The 19,465-nt window shown below is 42.3% G+C and overlaps 2 protein-coding genes across 2 annotated transcripts in view; both read right to left on the reverse strand.

Annotated features, from left to right (window-relative positions):
* LOC138948652 (voltage-dependent calcium channel type A subunit alpha-1-like) overlaps window positions 1-10,164 on the reverse strand; it is a 71,375-nt gene extending 61,211 nt beyond the window's left edge. The window contains exons 1-3 of the mRNA XM_070320228.1: window positions 10,066-10,164; window positions 5,530-5,700; window positions 3,802-4,016 (exon numbers count right to left, since the gene is read on the reverse strand). Of these exons, the coding sequence (XP_070176329.1) occupies window positions 3,802-4,016; window positions 5,530-5,665 (351 nt within the window). The 5' untranslated portion in view covers window positions 5,666-5,700; window positions 10,066-10,164. The remainder of the gene's footprint in view (window positions 1-3,801; window positions 4,017-5,529; window positions 5,701-10,065) is intronic.
* A 1,297-nt stretch (window positions 10,165-11,461) lies between these two features.
* On the reverse strand, window positions 11,462-18,572 carry LOC138947931 (voltage-dependent calcium channel type A subunit alpha-1-like). Its single transcript, XM_070319456.1, has 3 exons — window positions 18,316-18,572; window positions 12,567-12,706; window positions 11,462-11,630 (listed from the first exon to the last, which is right to left on the reverse strand). The coding sequence occupies exons 1-3, from the start codon at window positions 18,406-18,408 to the stop codon at window positions 11,462-11,464; spliced, it is 402 nt and encodes a 133-aa protein (XP_070175557.1). The 5' UTR covers window positions 18,409-18,572.
* Window positions 18,573-19,465: the final 893 nt, after the last annotated feature.

Below are 19,465 nucleotides of genomic sequence, written 5' to 3' on the forward strand. Positions count from 1 at the left end.
TTTGGTATTTGGTCTAAGTACCTTAAGTAACAGGTGCTAATCAGAGAATTAGGATTTAACATCAGTTGGAAGAAAGTGGTGGGGCCTACCCAGCGCATCACCTTCCTGGGGGTGGACATTGACACCCAGGCCTGCACACTGTCGTTGGGCAACGACAAGATACAACAGCTACGACAGAAACTTCAGCAGTTTCAGCGGAAACAACGCGCAAGCAAGCAGCAGCTACAGAGCCTCGCAGGCTCTCTCAACTGGGCGTCAATGTCCACCCCCAGGAAGGTGATGCGCTGGGTAGGCCCCACCACTTTCTTCCAACTGATGTTAAATCCTAATTCTCTGAGTAATCTAATCAAGGTAAAAAGCATTTTTTCACACTCTTCTTTTGTTTCTGTTGCTAACAAAAAATCATCAATATAGGCCACTACTCCACTCATTCCTCGTCTAATCATACACCGTCTCACAGCCTGTGAAATCCTATGGAAATGAGCGGGACCTACGTTACTGCCAAACGGCAGTCTGCTGTCAAAAAGATAAGTAGGTGTTTTGTCATCACCAAAAACCCATTTGAGTCCAGTTACCTGATAGTTCTCTGGGTGGATACACACAGATCTGTATGCTGCTTGAAGATCAACTTTAGCGCACCAATATCCGCTCTTTGCTAATTTACAGGCATCTCTTAATGTTTGAAATTTAACACTTTCCGGTATTGAGTAATATTTCATTGCTTGTCCATAAGGTCTGCTGCCATCGTGAATGAGTCTGATTTCTTTATCGTTTTTTGGTATAGCTGCCAAGGCACTAACTATGGTAGGCTTCTTTGAAGCAATAACGTAGTTTCCTTTATTTATCTGATCTATGAGTTCCTGCTCTACTGCTACTTTATGCTGTATCGCTGATTTGTGGTTCTTATGTTCTACTGGTGTTACTACACTGCCTCTTGCAATAATGCGAAAACCGTGTTCAATGCCATCCAACAAAAAGGTCTTATCGCTATCATCTACCAGCTAATTTTGCCAAATATGAAGTTTTGCGCTAATGGAAGAACTACCACAGAGAAAGTTACAATTGTCAGGGTTCTGTGCTGCATAAGGACTAGAGTGGTTGGGGCCTACCTTGGCCGTAGAGACAATTTGCTGTGCTGGATCCTATATCAGGGGGTGGCTGCCAGGGTTCGCTGAGTGCTGGGTTGTGGGATGGTCCTTGCCGCAGCTGCTGCACGCGTGCTCGTAGATACAACGTGGACCATAGGCGCATGACCCCTTGTTGTACTGCAGGCACACCTCTTTGCCCCCGGGTCCTGTCGGTCGCTGTCGGTGCGCGCCACTGGCTCCGCCGTTGCCGCCAGACTTCTTGATGGTTGGCATAGCCTGCTCCCGAAGCACAACTGTCGCCAGGTGTGGTGCTTCGGTCCCCCAGGACAATTTGTCGGCCGCCTGACGCTGTCGATATTCGTCGTCGAAGATGAGCACAGACTGCCAGGTGAAACGGCAGCCTAACTCCCCCACCATCTCTGTGTAGCGTAGATAGGCCGCTACATCAAAGTCTTTATCCCGGGACAGGAGTGTGGCCATGATTCTGGCATTTGCCACAATCCAGGCGGAGGGTGACACCCGATCTAACTTCGGCTTTGTATTGGGTAACTTGATTGTCACCCCTCCGCCAAGAGACACCTCCTCCTCCACAGCCAACGAGGATGAAACAAAATCGATGATTTTTAATCCCTCACCTTTGGGTCTTGCCGGCGTCACTGGCGAACCGTCCATGTTGAGTCGCCCCAACAATTCCGCCAAACCACTGGCACCTCTGGCGGTGTCGTTGCTCATGGGGCCTCCCCCATCTTTTGCTTGCAGGGTTTTAATCCCTGCCCGAAGCAGGGCAAGATGCCCCCTTTTTATGTTGGCACTCAGGGAGTCCAAATCCTCCGGCTCGACACATTTGAGGGCCGCCAACGAATCGAACCCCTCTTTGACGAGGACGCTGGTCACCGCTGAAGGAAGGTTTGACTCCTTACACCATTGTTCTATTTCGGACATTCCAAAAATGTTCAATTTCCGACGCGCGCACTTCAATGCTGCTGCTGCTGCTGCCGCTGCTTTGCCGCTAATGCAAGAGCGTGTATCCTCTGGCACTCCCTTGCCAGAAAGTTTGGCGCCAAAACCTCCACTACAACACCCTCCCCCCTCCCTCCTTACTTCTAGGCCCCGCCCACATCCGCTATCTCCATTCCTTCCCCCTTCCTCACCATCCTTGTCTAGTCCTAAATACCATCGCCTCACCTTCAGTTTAAAAACAATTTATCGTTCCTCTAAACTGACACTTAAATCGATTTCGGAAATATAATTTTGATCATAATTTTTATATTTTTAATTTTCAGAGCTTGTTTTTAATCCAAATATAACATGTTTATATGTTTTTGGAATCAGGAAATGATGAAGAATAAGATGAACGTAAATTTGGATCATTTTATATAAAAAAAAATTATTACAATTTTTAGATTTTTAATGACCAAAGTCATTAATTCATTTTTAAACCACCAAGCTGAAATGCAATACCGAAGCCCGGCCTTCGTCGAAGATTGCTTTACAAAAATTTCAATCAATTTGATTGAAAAATGAGGGTGTGACAGTGCCGCCTCAACTTTTACAAAAAGCCGGATATGACGTCATCAAAGGTATTTATAAAACAAGAAGGGCAAAGCCCATACGACTCACATGCTTTACACATTTTTCCTACCAAAATACATGTGACCTTGACCCAAGGTCATCCAAGGTCATGCAACACAAAGCTGTTAATTCAAGACATAGGAAGTACAATGGTGCTTATTGGCTCTTTCTACCATGAGATATGGTCACTTTTAGTGGTTCACTACCTTATTTTGGTCACATTTCATAAGGGTCAAAGTGACCTTGACCTTGATCATATGTGACCAAATGTGTCTCATGATGAAAGCATAACATGTGCCCCACATAATTTTTAAGTTTGAAACAGTTATCTTCCATAGTTCAGGGTCAAGGTCACTTCAAAATATGTATACAATCCAACTTTGAAGAGCTCCTGTGACCTTGACCTTGAAGCAAGGTAAACCAAACTGGTATCAAAAGATGGGGCTTACTTTGCCCTATATATCATATATAGGTGAGGTATTGAATCTCAAAAACTTCAGAGAAAATGGGAAAAATGTGAAAAATAGCTGTTTTTTAGGCAACATTTATGGCCCCTGCGACCTTGACCTTGAAGCAAGGTCAAGATGCTATGTATGTTTTTTGGGGCCTTGTCATCATACACCATCTTGCCAAATTTGGTACTGATAGACTGAATAGTGTCCAAGAAATATCCAACGTTAAAGTTTTCCGGACGGACGGACGGACGGACGACTCGGGTGAGTACATAGACTCACTTTTGCTTCGCATGTGAGTCAAAAATTGAAAAAACGTCCAGGGATATCATTCCCAGGAACTCTCATGTCAAATTTCAAAAAGAGCGGTCCAGTAGTTTGGTCTGAATCGCTCTACACACACACACGCACAGACAGACAGACAGACACACACACATACACCACGACCCTCGTCTCGATTCCCCCTCTATGTTAAAACATTTAGTCAAAACTTGACTAAATGTAAAAAGGGAAGACAGAGACGTATATAATACAGAACGGTGGTCCAGCCCTCATGGTGATACACTGGAACACGGTGAGCATGGCAAAACCAATGTTGCCGAAGCTGATGATCAAATAGGGGTATAACAGCTGAAAAAATAGTGAAAGGGAGACAATCGAAGAGAGAAAAAGGGAAGAAAGAGACGTACATAATACAGAACGGTGGTCCAGCCCTCCATGGTGATACACTGGAACACGGTGAGCATGGCAAAACCAATGTTGTCAAAGCTGGTGATGCCGTGGTTGGGGCCCTCCCAGCCCCGCTCGCATTTGGAGATGTTGGTCTGGCAGCGGAATGCACCGTACCAGTTGCCGTCTGCTAGGCACGGTCGTATGCTGTTTTGATCTCCCAGGTCGATATCATCTGCAAACAGAATGAGAATGATGAAAAGTTTTGTTACCGATTCATCTACCGTACTTTCCGGGTCATAAGGCTCGACTTTTTTCCTCGAGTTCGACCCCTGCGTCATGTATAACGAAGCGCCTAATCCGTGTATGAAATACGAAAAAAATCAAAGAGACCGCTTGAGTACCAGCCAAACAACTTGTGATAATGCATGTTTCAGCTACTAGGTACTGCCCTGCCTTTGATCTGGCCGCACACACAGATTTCCACTCTGTTAAACTCGGTCACTGACCGGTCACTGACCCCGATGCAGGAAGTGTTTCCTCTCTCAGATATGACAGGGGAACCACCTCTCATGGCAAAAACTGGGTCATTGACCCCTGGGAAGAAGGTCATGTCTTTTAACAAGGCCACCCAGCTATCACAATGCCTTTGATCTGGCCGCACACACAGAGCACACATATTTTTACTCAGTTAAAGTCGGTCACTGACCGGTCACTGACCCCGATGCAGGAAGTGTTTCCTCTCTCAGATATGACAGGGGAACCACCTCTCATGGCAAAAACTGGGTCATTTTGGTGCGCCCTATCGGCCCCCTGCGTCTAATGGGTGACTGGATTACAATTTTTTTTAAAAAGAAGGGGGTGCGTCTTAGATAACGAAGCGCCGTGTCACCCGGAAAGTACGGTACTTATAAATGGAACATAACCTAAAGGTGACATCTAATGCCAGGTCTGTGTTCGCGGAAATCTTTACAATTGATAGATCGGAGGCACAATTTAAATACAGTAGAACCCCCCCTTTAAACTTAAAGACACCCCAATTTAAGACTTCCCCCCTTTTCAGAAATTGTTTTTTCCCAATTTTTTTGTGTTCATCACCTTTGTAAATTTACCCCGATTTTTTGACTTCCTCCTTTTTAAGATCTAATTTTTTCCGATTCTTTGAGGTCTTAAAGAGCGGTACCACTGTAATACTAACAGGAAACGCACTGTACAGATTTTGTGCTGGGTCCACATTGACTCGGTGGAGAGCGATTCTGACACTTCCGACAAAAGTAGGTGAAAAGTTTGTTGAAAGTGGGCCATGTGAACTGCACTTTACCCTCTGTGTAGGGGTGCGTGCCATCCTGGAAGCAGGCAGTGTTGTTATAAAAACACGAAGATACCAAGCATGCATCCCCCGAAAGTGGCATATGGCTGCCTAGATGGTAGGGTAAAACTGGTCATACACATAAACATCGTGGGAGTTTCAGCCCACGAACGAAGAAGAGAAGAATTGAAAATGCCAACAATTGGCCAATCAGGGGAGAAGTATCATGCCCGCTCATCAACTAACCCTCTTTGTAGGAATGATCTCAAGAATAATACATAAGCTTTCAATTCTGGAGACACACACCCTCATCCTTCCCAGCCTACACACACAAACAAAATGCCGGAAATTGGCCAATGGGGGGAGAAACATCATGTCTGCGTATCAACTAAGTAGGGAAAAAGTTGGTTGAAAGTGTGCCATGTGAACGGCCTCCTACCCTCCTCTTTGAAGGAGCGCACGCCCGCCTTGAAGCAGGCAGTGTGGAACGCACCGACGTAGAACTCCAGGCCGATGATGGCGAAGATGACGATGGCAAACAGCACCAACAGCAAGACCTGCAGCAGCGGGGCCATCGCCCGCAGGATGGACTTGAGCACCACCTGCAGGCCTGGACACCACAGGTAACAATTGCAATTAGCAGGTGCAAAACTCAGGTAAGTTTACAAAAATGAAATAATTAGAGGTAATGCTGAAATACAGTACCAGTACATGTACCTGAGATGTGTGGTCCCTCCGATAAGAGGACACCTCCATTAAAAGGACACTTCTGTTCTTTCTTGTTACTACCTCTACCAAAGTATACCTGTCATAACAGGCCACCTGCAATGTAGGGACACTTTGGGCTAGTCCCAAGGTTGTCAATCGCAGGTACCACGCTCCTATAAATGCACATAAGTTAAGAGAATCGCACATGTAGGCAAAGACATTGTAATCAAAGACAATATCCAAATATTACAGACCTTCACATAGCATATTTGTATCAGTAAACTCAATAAGTTTTACACATCAGTACAGGTAAATTAAGTATAAACTTTGAGCAAAAAAACCACCTTTTACTATCAGTATCAGTCATCAAACAGAAGTATCTTAAAGGCACAGTGCGCCTCCCGTAAACCATCACAGATACTGTCGGGCTTTTACACACAGTAAGCCTCCCGTAAACCATCACAGATACTGTCCGGCTTTTACACACAGTACAAACACCCTTCCATTGGAATGCTCACCAAATGGGAACATCCTAGGTGCCCTACGTAAAAAGCGAGCAATTTTTAAAGAATTATTATTGTCTCAGACACTTTTTGGACTTATCCTGAACTCAGGTCAAAAATGAGTTACTTCCCTTCGGCAGACCTGGGAACCCTTGTTTTGCAATTAGAGTATTCTCAAACAAACAACATTTGAACTGCATCCATGATTCAAACATGCTTCACACGCGTCCGCCACATCGTTAACAAATCCTTTTTCAATTTCTATTGACAAAAACTGTAATAACGTGTCAAAATACTGGATCGGCTTCAAGATGGGCTTGTGAATAAAAGTAGTCTAGGAATTTTTCTCGTAGTATTTTTTTCCCACTGACCGTACTGATCGTATTCTCGCCAATCATGCGTACAGAATACGGCGAAATCGTATGGGTTCCCAGGTCTGCTTTGGGTCTCATTATATCGCTGACAGGATGCCTTGGTTTTCCTTGTCTGGAGAGGAAATCGTTTTTTCTACATATTTAGATTTTCGTAATGTGTTATGGATATAAGCAGATTCGCGATCGTCGATAATAATTTTTCAATGTGTTGTGTAATTTTTAAATTACAAAGGAATTGATATGTAAGACAGTTTCAAGCGAGCTATCTTTCGCAGATGTATTTACTGTGCAAACAACTCTAAAGTGTCACATGATAATCAACTTTGGCTTCGACGCGCGCCGGAGCAGACGATTTTTTCTGTAACCAGTTGCGAGGGATGCAACCATATATCACGGTCTCCTTCCGACAGCAGTCTCAAAATTTCGACTTGTTTTGTCCTTAGAACGATGTCTTTATCATAACTGTGAAGAACAGAACGGAGATCACTGTCGAAGTCAGCCAATCTGCAATCATTTTCGTATCGCGAACACTGATCTCAAATTTAGATCAGTGCTCGCGAAAAACATATGGGAGATAACTCTGTATTCTTGTTTGATTCGCACAATGATGCAGCATGCTGTCAGAGGTAAACTGGCGATAGCCGTGGATCGATGATTATCAGAATGTTTTTGGACCGTGGTGCGTTTTTGCGCTAGACCTAACTTTTAAAATCTAAATAATAAATTGACAGCTTGTTACACAAACATTCTTTAATCATAAAAGAATTCTTTTTTCATCATGACAAGATCAGTGGTACAATTCGAAGTTGTGAAAGTTTGAAAAAAGAAAAGCCCGGAAGCAGGCCGTCACGCAAGGGTCGTAGCAGACGACGGTTTATGCATATCACCAGTTCCTCTCAACAGTCAAAAGCCACCGCTAGAGTTCTTGTGAACCACAGCCGTTTGTTTTGTGCATAAAAACCTGCTATTGCAGATAAGCTCACATCGAGTAGCATTCAAATTACTAACTGATGACTACATTGTGAAAAAGGGAAACTGGATCACACGGGTTCACAATGGCTCAGGGGTAAGATAAACCATGCAAAAATAAATTATTTGAAAATTGTTCGCTCTTTACGGAGGGCAGCTAGGATGTTCTCAAGCGGTGAGCGTTCAAATGGAAGTGTGTTTGTACTGTGTGTAAAAACCTGACAGTATCTGTGATGGTTTACGGGAGGCTTATTGTGCCTTTAATAAAGAAGAACACAAACATTCTTTTTTAAATTGTGCACAAATATCCACAGAAAGAAACATGGGACACATCATGTAAAGCTATCAAAAGGAAACTGAAATGATCACCAACATTGAAACACATGTTTTTAGCAAATCTGGTCCATTTGAAATGACTGAAACAACATATTTGCCATTGTATAGACACACAAAAACAAGAACACAAATGTAATTAAAGTACAACATACAAACAAGTTATAACACATGATCAAAATCAAGAATGGTAAGCTTATTAAACATTCAATCGACAAAAATGAAGATTTTCTAGAACCCTAAATTTATCGACCTTTAAAATAGGTGAAAAAAATAGACAAAACACTTATAGTAATGATGCAACAATGCACATGCATACATTCTACTGTTGGCTTTGCCCCTTCATCAATAACTCAAAAACTTAATTTTGTTTTTCTATTTGGCTAGCCCAAGTGATTACATGAGACCACACGCCCATATTCTCATAATGTTCTTCAGGAATGCTGACAAAATGAAATAATCCTTAGCAGTTAAATGTTCCACAGAGTTTGAAATAAAGATAAACGTCAAACATTTATATATTTCTTGCGAAAAAAAAAAAAGGTCTTGTATCAAGGATAAGGATAAGATTTCGTATAATCCCGTCAGGTTATACCCCCATGAAATTTCGGGCTAATTTCTCACTACGGTGAGCAAGCTGCCATACAGTATGGCGCTACCCAATATTTTGTCTTTTTCCTGCATGTGCGTATTCACGTTTCCCAGCCCTGAGACTTTCACTGTGAGCTTGAGATCTTTATCATGTGCATGCGTGCACACGGGTGTTGTCGGACACTGAGGAGAGTCTGCACAAAGTTGACCCTGGGAAATAAATCCCTTGCCGAACGTGGGGATCAAACCCATGCCGATAGCGATAACTGGTTTTGAAGCCAGTGACGCTACTGACTGAGCTATATCTGACTGAATAAAATATAGTACAATGCATTGATATTAATCAATTAAGCTTTGTGTGGATCACAATACTTCCAATGACATGAAATCAGTTATCACAATAAATGAAGAAAAAAAGATGACAAGAAAGAAGACAAAATATTACAAGCAAAACATGCACGCGGACACTACACTGCTTTTAAGGTGTGAAAACTGTACTGGGCTTTATGCCATCTACTTTACTGATTTAAATGCTGCAGTTTTGCTTAGGGGCGGAAATAATATTAAAGAGAACCATCTTTTGATGCATAATCAAATCCATGCAGCTCAGTTAAAATACTAGTAAAAGTAGTATAAATAATATTCTACAAGATCAATTGTCACTGACAAACTAAACCAGATTAGATATATAGTACAGTGTATTGATGCCAGTTAAAACTCAGTACACACTGTATAGGGGGAGGGGGGGCCTGCAAGGGGGAAGGGGGAGCTAGAACATGTCAGAGACAACGATTAACCAAGTAAATTGCCAGTCTGCTAGCTTTTATATCTTAAAAAAATGCTTCACTTCAGTTTATAATTGTAAAATGAAGTCAGGTAAATTGCCAGTCTGCTAGCTTTTATATCTTAAAATGTTTTACTTCAGTTTATTATTGTAAAATGAAGTCAGTCAGTTTGTAATGAAATAAAGGACCTTCAATTCAAATTCCTCTACAGACCTTATTTCAACACATGTATGCAATGTTGAGTAACCCAAAGTCCACAACATGACGTTTTTGGCTGAACGATATCTGGCACTATGGGCTGGCAGTAGCTTCTGCTCCGAAAAGAATGAAGTAATAAAATTCAATCCATCACAAATTTAAGAAAGAACAATAGAAAAAATGTACAAAATACATGTACATGAAATTGAAAACCAAAAATCAAAACTACACCCCTCCAAAAAATGAAACAAAACAAAATGAAATTTAAGAAAAACGGAAAATGAACCAAATTTGAATAACCACAACACCAACTCTGAAAAAGAAAAAGAAAATTGGTGTAAGAGTAAAAGTACTATTACACAAAGTGTACAACTACATGTTAAACACAAGAGAGTTGTACACTTTTCACAACAGCCCAAAACTGGAAAAGGATAAACTTGTAGAAGTTGACAACAATGAAGTGGATAATATCAGGGCATGCGAGGGAGGCGGTGCTACGAGTACGAGTACATACTTGGGATCCCTGAGACCAACTTTAGTGGCCGCAAAACTCTCACGGCTCTGAGCGTTCTCAGATCGAAATTTCCAGTGGAGGAGGAAGCAAAAAGGGTAATAAACCTGGAGAAACAAAGAGCAGGGTACTCTTCAAAGCTCACCCACCGGGGTCATCAACACGAGTCCATTACATGTACGTAAGACATAAATGAAACACAACATTCGGTTCAAACGCCTTCTCCCTCCAATCTCCAAAAGGCTACAAAGAAAAAACACATTACAGGCCTGAAAGTGGCGAGTATTTTACTTTAAACATGTAACTGGTTAGTAGAAATGTTCATCTACTCGCCAAATGCGAGTAAAGTTGCTGAAACAGTCTTTTTGGTTTGGCTTGTAAAATTTGCCCTCTGGCTAGTAAATTTTCAGAAGCACTTAGTGGACCATTTTTTGGACTTTCAGGGCTGCATTAGTTAATCAAATAAAAACCATACAGCTGGGCCATAACTTCTTACTTACATTATTTCTTAAACTGTCATGATTAATATACCCTTAGTATGTAACTTAGTCTTTGTGCAATGCAAACTCAATCTTTGAGTCACAAGTGATCAACAAATGAACAATCAGTTAGTTAAAACGTTTTACACGCAAAAGCAAAAGTAAAACTTACTAAACTGTCTGTTTGTGCAGATTTAGACAGGGTAGCATAAGATACTCTAACAGTAACATTATAACTGTCTCCTAACAGTAACGTGAAAAACTGTTGAATCTTGGTTTGATAAATCATCTTTAATGTCATTCAAGAGAGTCAGACTGGAAATTTGACTGCAGTGTAATTAGTAACAGTAATTGCGAGTGATAAGTGCACAATCATTACATTTCACAAAATAGATAGCTTTGACAGAGTTTATGGAGGATAAATAATCAAATTACTGACAATAGCAAATTAGCAAAAAGTATAAAAGAGCTCTCCAAGTTCTAAGGCCAAAAAAAAAAGAGGTCTGTTTACGGTAACCCGACCGACCCTATTTTTTTCGCGCGACCCTAGACTTTTTTTTGGCATTTGGGGAAAAAAAAAAAAAAACCCAAACAAAATAACGTAAAAATATGGTTTTTTGGAAAAAAAAAAAAAAAAAAAAAAAAATCCCGACCTACCGACCCTTTTTTTTTTTGGCCTATGTTACCGTAAACAGACCTTTTTTTTTTTTGGCCTAACAGATTGCAAAGTTAACACAATTCCTATGTTAGTATGTAAATTTTACACATTGGTTGAGGGATGTGTAACACTGTTACTGTTATTTTTTTCTGAATTAAAAATAAAATGATCAAAGATGACCTTAATAATATACTTGATAACTCAATATGCACAACATACGTCAGACGAAAAATAAAAGGGGAAGTCAAATGATTGAGTAGGGTCAGGGGTAACACAGCCTGCTATCACGCCACCACTGGCACCAGCGCACCGCTACACCCCAACTTTTCACTGACTCACTCTCAATTCCATTTACAAGTTTCAAGGGTCGCAAAACTCGTAAAGACCTGACAAACGGCTGGTCAAGTGACGTGAGCATAAAGTCTAAAAACCTGAAGGACAAACAATCAAAATAACGTCTGTAAGTGTAACACTAACACACAGTTGAGTCATGAGTGCATATTTTTTAACAGTGTTGGAGATAAAGAGGACTGAGGAATTTCGAGTCACCTGTATCTGTTATAAAACAAGGGTGAGGAGTCGGGAAGATTATGCATAACGGCAGTGGGAAAGGGAGAACGAACAAAACTTTAAACACATCCAAAACGATCACTTTCGCTAGTTTCACTTTCACTTTCATCAGGGACCTATATTTAGGTCTATGCTTTCATGAAAAAGACAGGAAAGTCCTGCTAGTTTCTGTTTGACACTCAAAGTAACTCTTAAACGTCACAACCAACTTAAAAGAGAGAAAGAAAGTAGCGTACATTATCAAGGAACTTCTAGGAAACTGGTGTATCAAACCAGAACTCCGGTATTTTGAAGACGATTTTGGACGAAAAAGCAGCTGCCATAACGAATGTTGAAATGCCCGCCATCTTAGACGAAAATTACTGCACCTTCTGCTATCTCCGAAAGAAGAAGAGTTACTAAGGGACGACAACTGCCCTTTTCCCCATCACTTCCTCTCTTGTTTTCTTTTCCGCCACAAGGATTAATTAGTTATGAACGAGTCACACATAGTACACTGACTCAGAAATACGGAAAGCAGACACGAGGTCAGAATATGTTTTTTTTCACACGACCCACATTTAGTGCAGACCTGACACTGACTGTCGTCTGCTACGCCGTGACCTTCCCCCCTTGAAATACAAACGCCGTGACGAGTCATTCCCAAATAAAATAACATTATAATTTGGCCTGCACTTTATATTACGTCGGCTTAGAACAGTCATAATAATTTCATAATCAAAACAAATTGTTACATCAAATACCGGGGGAAAATAATCAGAAAATTGAATCAGTAGTGATGAAACATAACGACTTACCCTGTGACTACTACTACAAAGTCCATGATGTTCCATATGTTTCTCAAGTATGATCCTTTGTGTAGAACGAAGCCCAGTGCTACTATCTTCAAAAAGGCCTCCACGCAGAAAATTCCTAGGAAGTAAACTTCGGTTTCGTCCTGTAGATACAAGATGCTTTGTTAGTACCTGACAAGGAAAATACTGACTGACAGGACAGTGTCAGTGCGACGTTTTGTGAGGTGGTTCGAATGAAACTGGCTCTTTTATGAATAAACAAAACGTGTTAAGAATTGATTGAACAGTTTTAAACAAAATGACACACACACACACACACTGACACACACACACACACACACACACACACACACCGGCACCGTGCACAGGCTACTGACACGCTGACACTGCACTGACACACTCACACACACACACACACACACACACACACATTACGATGACTGATGAAATGAATGCATACAAAATCCACTGTATAAATAGTCACACAGAAACAACTTCATCGAAACATTGGGGCAAAAATGGAGAAAAATATGTATTCTTGAAGAAAACGCCCGAGTGGAATTTCATCACAACTGAACTTGATTTCGGCACCAAAAAAAAAAAAAAAAAATCGATCATGGTGATTGTAAGAAAATCTCGGTTTTTCTGTCATGAACTGAAGAGAGAGAGAGAGAGAGAGAGAGAGAGAGAGAGAGAGAGAGAGAGAGAGAGAGAGAGAGAGAGAGAGAGAGAGAGAGAGAGAGAGAGAGAGACTGAGAGGCCGGGGGAGGCATCGAGGGGGCCGCTCTAAAAAGCACGCAACTCAGTTCCTCTCGCAAACCCTCCAGAAATGAGTGACAGAATCACGGAATTTGGCACATCTTTCCGTGTCAGCGGTCCTCTTTACTCACAGCTCGATCGATGAAGCTAACCAGCACATCCCCAATGCACTGACTCGTGCATAGAAGCTGCATGTACTAACCCCCCCCCCCCCCCTACCCCCCTCGTAAATTTGCTTTACTGTGTGTTTGTGCGTACCAAAGACAGTTTGTAAGAAAAGACCTAGCCTTAAATCTTATTCCTTGTAAAAAAAAAAAGTTCACTTCAGTTTAGTTCTCTCTCTCTCTCTCTCTCTCTCTCTCTCTCTCTCTCTCTCTCTCTCTCTCTCTCTCTCTCTCTCTCTCTCTCTCTCTCTCTCTCTCTGCAAGAGCCGAATCGTTGACACGGAGAAGCACTGTTCCTTGAAACCCCAAGCAGAGACTGTAGACCCCAGCTCCTCAGCGAAATCATTTCTATTCATTGCAGCTTCAGTGAATAAGGACACTCGCGCGGCAGGAGAGCCCTTGCAATTCAGTTGGGCGAGCAGATGTTTCTGCCAGATTAGGAGATCGATCTCTGTCGTTACAGGCTTGCTCGCCTCCTGCATCCCAGATAACGCCCGACCTTCTCAGAAAAGGGCCTCATACGTGGTTACATACACTTTCCCCGGCTCCACTGGATTGAAAAGTTTATTTTTTATTTGTCTTCGGGGCTTTTTTCTTTCCAGGTGTACGTACTCCACGACATGTAGCTGTTCATTGCTAGATCATTGAAGACTTCAAGTTCAGAATGACGGTGTTGAATTTCTCGGGTTACGTCCATTTTGGAAAAGGATCATGGATCACAACTTCTCCGCTGTTAACTTTCGAATTATATGGCTGCAACCCCCTTCTCAACCTCCTCCATCCACCCCCCCCCCCCCCACACACACACACACACACACACCCCTGTCCGTGAAACTACACTCTATGTCCCGATACTTCACGATGGGAGAGGGTGGAGGGGGGTATTACGGATCACGCTTTCTCGGTAAACTTTGGTAAACTTCTCAGACTTCCCACTGAAACTGCACTCTGTGACCCGAGCCTGGCATTTCAGGATCTTGGTGCATGCCTTCAACTTCATGATTGAGATCTTCAATTTTGGCAAAATTCAAAATTAGAGGCGGGGGGGGGGGGGGGGGGGGGGGGGGTATGGGGGATATATGGGGACGTACGTCACGGATCTAATTTTCTCAGTGATCGTTTACTTTTATACGCCCCCCCCCCCTCCCCAAACTGACTCTTTGAAACTACACTTCATGATCAAATCACTGCATGAGGTACGTAGACTTGTTCGTTTTCAAGCTGAAGATCTTAATTCAGACTGGAGTGAGTGGTGGTTGCTGGACATTGGACGGGGAAATTAGGAATCACGCTTTGTAAGTTTACTTACATGACTACAACACCTCCCGTAGAATCTCAAGTTGAAAGAGTACTTGATGACTTTCTCCAGGACCAAACGTCACCCTTACTGACAGTGCACGTGCTAAACGTCGGGACACAGTGACCTCACACTCCAGCTGACACTCTTGGCTGTTCTCCTTGTGTCAGCTGCTTCTGTACACCCTAGACGATAATTATACGCCCCCCCCCCCCCCCCTCCAGAATTTCCTCTATTACAATAGCTTCCCGATCAACCCCGCCAATAATGATACACGTAGCGACCTAACCTGGAAGCCTTGACCTATTTCTTCTTCTTTTTGCAACCTACTTAATTCTCAGTATTCAGTCGTACCTGCCTATAACGACCACCAAAGGAACCGACCAAAAGTGGTCAAAATGGAATAGCACCAGTGAAAGTAATATGAATTGGAAAATCATTTTTTTGAAACCCTTTCAAAGTACTGTTGATGTAAGTTTAAGGTGGTTTCAGCTGCGACTCTTACACCGGATTCTACCTTGAAATAAATATTTATATTTGTGTAAAATTAAAAATTCACCGCTTTGCACATTTTGCGGGTATCATGAGGAGACAATTTTTCACTTATTTTGGGAATGTATGATTGTTAAAACCTTCTGGATTAAATTGAATAATGTATTGCACAAAGAATATTTGACTTTTTCAAAAGGATTGAGAATATTTGGAAATGATGATAAAGTTTTAGATTTGAATATTCTGTTAGGAAAATATTATATTTATAAATGTAAACTTCAGGGCTCAGTTCCGCTTTTTAGTGTTTTTTTGAAAATATTAAAACAAAGATATTATATTGAAAAGAGAGACTGGGCCTTGCGGATGACGCACACTGTGAATGTGGCTCGGAAGAGCAAACTCCGGAGCACATTCTCCAGAACTGCCCCCATCTAGAGACAATACGCCAGAAGTTCTGGCAAGAAGAGACCAGTGTTGGAGCCAAACTCTGGGGTCCTGCCGACGAACTGCGCAAGACTGCGGACTTCCTGGCAGCCACTGGTCTGAGGATCTAGCACGGCCACCAACATCGAACGCAGAAGAAGAAGAAGAAGATATTGAAAAGAAATTAAATTTTATCAGGAATAGAAATTTTGATTTTTTTTGTCAGAGTGGTTAACCTATGCGAATATATGTTAGGTTATTGACCAAGGCGAAGTGTCCATTTCAGATTCACTTTGTCCACAGTTTAAAATTGTAGGTTTTTATAAGACTTAAGGCAAGAGTGTGTGTGTATGTCTTATGTCTGTCTGCTTGTCTTATCCTCTTACCTGTCTGTCACCCTGTCCAATCTTTTGGGTGTAGGGGTATCTTGTATTTTAGTGACTTTTGATTATTGTTGGGTGGAACTTCAAGAAGAATCTATTATTTGTATCATTATCAAAGAGTATACATTATAAATGATACCACCACCATCATTACCCCCCCCCCACTCTCTCTCTCTCTCTCACTGTCTCTCTCTCTCACTTTTTCTTTCTTTTTATCAGTATTGTAATCTGCATGTTATGTTATGCTCCGGCCTTACTTGTAGGCGAACGGTATGTTGTATGTCCGTCTGTCTGTTATGTCCTAATGTTGTATATATATGTCTTGTATACTTGCCATTTACATATTTATTATAAATGTTGAAGGATGAATGATGATACATTGTAGACGGATGCATGTTATTGATTAAAATCCCCACAAAGATGTGCTTGGCAAATAAAAAAAAATATTAAAAAAATAAAAAAATAAAGTGGTCCCATAAACATGGATAATATAAAAGAAAACTCGTCTAAGATCCTTGGGCGTGGTAGTTGTGGGCAGGTGGTCGTTTTCGAGAGGTGGTCCCAAAGGCAGGTTCGACTGTACCACGGACGACAATTATCCCCCCTCCCAACTCTATCACCCGCACCACTTACTCCATTACAATAGCGTCCCAATCAACTCAGTCAACAATGATGTTCGCAGTGACCTAAGCTATACTATAGAAGCCGGTCTGTTTTTGCCAGCTGCTTCTGTGTACAATAGACGACAATGATACCCCCGCCCTCCAACTCTATCCATCGTCCTCTTCATTATAATTGCTCCCAAACCACCTTGTCACCAAAACTGGTCGCAGTAGTCTGAGATAGAAGCCTTGACTTTTTTTCTTCTTTTTTTTGCCAGCTGTTTTTGCGTACCACGGACCACAGTCACACGTTTCCCCAGCCGCCATTCCCCTCCTCCATCCACCACCTGCCCCCCCTCCCCCCCACCCCCTAGTTTATAATTAATTTCGAATTACCTCGTCACCGAAGATGTACCCACTGACTTCAGCTTAGTAGCGGTCGAATTAACTTAAGTTCACGCCCTCGTGGCAAGTTCATTAGGCTCTCTCTCTCTCTCTCTCTCTCTCTCTCTCTCTCTCTCTCTCTCTCTCTCTCTCTCTCTCTCTCTCTCTCTCTCTCTTTCTCTCTCTCTCTCTCCCTCTCTCTCTCTCTCTCTCTCTCTCTCTCTTTAGCTCGAGTCTTTTGTCATGGTGTAGATGCTTCTCCAGGTCCAGGCTGCGATAATTACGATACCCGACCCCCTCCCACGTCTACGAATACTACTTCTCTTCGTCTTCCAAGTACTGGTGTACAGGATACCTTGCCCTCGAAGAACGTCGCATTTAAGTTAACAATGTTAACATTCAACTGTGACGCTAACGGACAGACATACTGACGTACAGAGAAGTCCAGGGACCGAAGAGGAGCAGGTAACGAAGTGAGTGTAAGACTGAGAAGGATCAGTTTGGAGCAGCGTTGGAAGGAGGGTAGGCAGGAGAGAGAGGGGGGGGGGGGGGGAGGGAGAGAGGAGGGGGGGGGGGGAGAGAAGGGGGGGGGGGGAGAAAGAGAGAGATAGTCAGAAAAGAGACAGAGAGAAAGAGACAGAGAAAGAGAGAAAAAGAGAGAGAGAGATAGAAAGAGAGAAAGAAAGAGACAGACAGACGAGACAGAGAGAGAGAGAGAGAGAGAGAGAGAGAGAGAGAGAGAGAGAGAGAGAGAGAGAGAGAGATAGAGAGATATATACAAAGACAGAGAGAGACAGACAGACAAGGTGCTGATGACAAGGACCTGGGGGAGGAAGAAGACGAAGACGATGACGAAGACTACGACGATGACTAGACGAACATGTATAATTCCATACAGGCTGCAATCCAACAACCTTCCAACCAGCCAACCAACCAACCAACCAACCAACCAACCAAACGACCAACCAAACAACCTTCCAACCAACCAACCAACCAGCCAGCCAACCAAGAAAAGAAAGAAAAGCATGACTCATCAGCTGCAATGCTAGAGGAGTCTTGTCTCCAACCAACCAACCAACCAACCAACCAACCAACCAACCAGCCAACCAAGAAAAGAAAGAAAAGCTTGACTCACCAGCTACAATGCTAGATGAGTCTTGTCTCCAACCAACCAACCAACCAACCAACCAGCCAGCCAACCAACCAACCAGCCAGCCAACCAAGAAAAGAAAGAAAAGCTTGACTCACCAGCTGCAATGCTAGAGGAGTCTTGTCCCCCTCCGGCAGGTGTTCCTCCAGTCCCAGCACGATACAGTTGGCGATGATGGTCAGCAGCACCATGTACTCGAACGGCGTGGAGCGGGTTAAGGAGCATTTCTTGTTCTTTTTTGTGTGTGCATTTCATTTTCTTATGGCACAGACATGAATTGTGTACACCTACAGAAGGTTTAAATCATACACTCATTCTGCCTCTCCCCTGAGCGTCCCCAACACATTTTTACTCTTCAAATTAATGCAATCACGAATACATTTAAACTAAGAGGTATGCATCCCATCTCCCCCTCCACTCCCCCCCCCCCCCAAAAAAAAATCAACCCACACATGTACACACACACAAGAACCCCCCCCCCCCCCCCAAAAAAAAAGAAAAAAAAAGAAAAAGGGGTGGGACACGGAGACAGACAGACAGACAGACAGAGGGAGGGAGATTTTTTGTAAATGAATAAATTATAAAAAATAAAAAATTAAGTAAATAAATAAATTTTAAAAAGAATTAATAAAAAAAATAAAATAAAATAAATTAATAAATAATTACCAAAAATATTAACCGAGCTCTTTACACGTGATGACATGGTAGACAAACAAACACCTGAAACCCGGACAGAGCAAATCCAGTAAGCACCCTTTACAAGGCGGCTTACTAATCCAACGCATGTTCGCATGCTGTCAGTGATAGATCGAGACCCGAAGGGAAGTAACTCATTACCGCCTCTTTCCAAAGTAAATGACGTACACACTTTTGCGTCACTTAACCTTCACAGTACCAATGATATTACTCATGAACGGCCCATACTTTCTAAAGAAATATTCAACATAAAAAGTATCCTTCTACACAACCCACGCCATCCAAATAGAAATAAACATATAGACTGTGTAGTTCAAATGACGTCACTATTTATTTGTTTATTTACGGAATAATTCTTCAAAAATCGGTCGTTATGAAGGATCTATGGTGTTTGAGATTTACATGAAGTCTCGATCAAAAACAAACAGACAGAGCAAATTCAGTAAGCCCCATTATACTAATGGCGGCTTAAAAATCCATGTCCCACCCCATATTACCAAGGGCGGGCTTCTTGACCCGTTAAGGTCAACACTTGTATTTGTCCAGAAGAAG

Source organism: Littorina saxatilis, linkage group LG15 (genome assembly GCF_037325665.1).
Source record: "Littorina saxatilis isolate snail1 linkage group LG15, US_GU_Lsax_2.0, whole genome shotgun sequence".
In the NCBI taxonomy this organism is placed as follows: Eukaryota; Metazoa; Mollusca; class Gastropoda; order Littorinimorpha; family Littorinidae; genus Littorina; species Littorina saxatilis.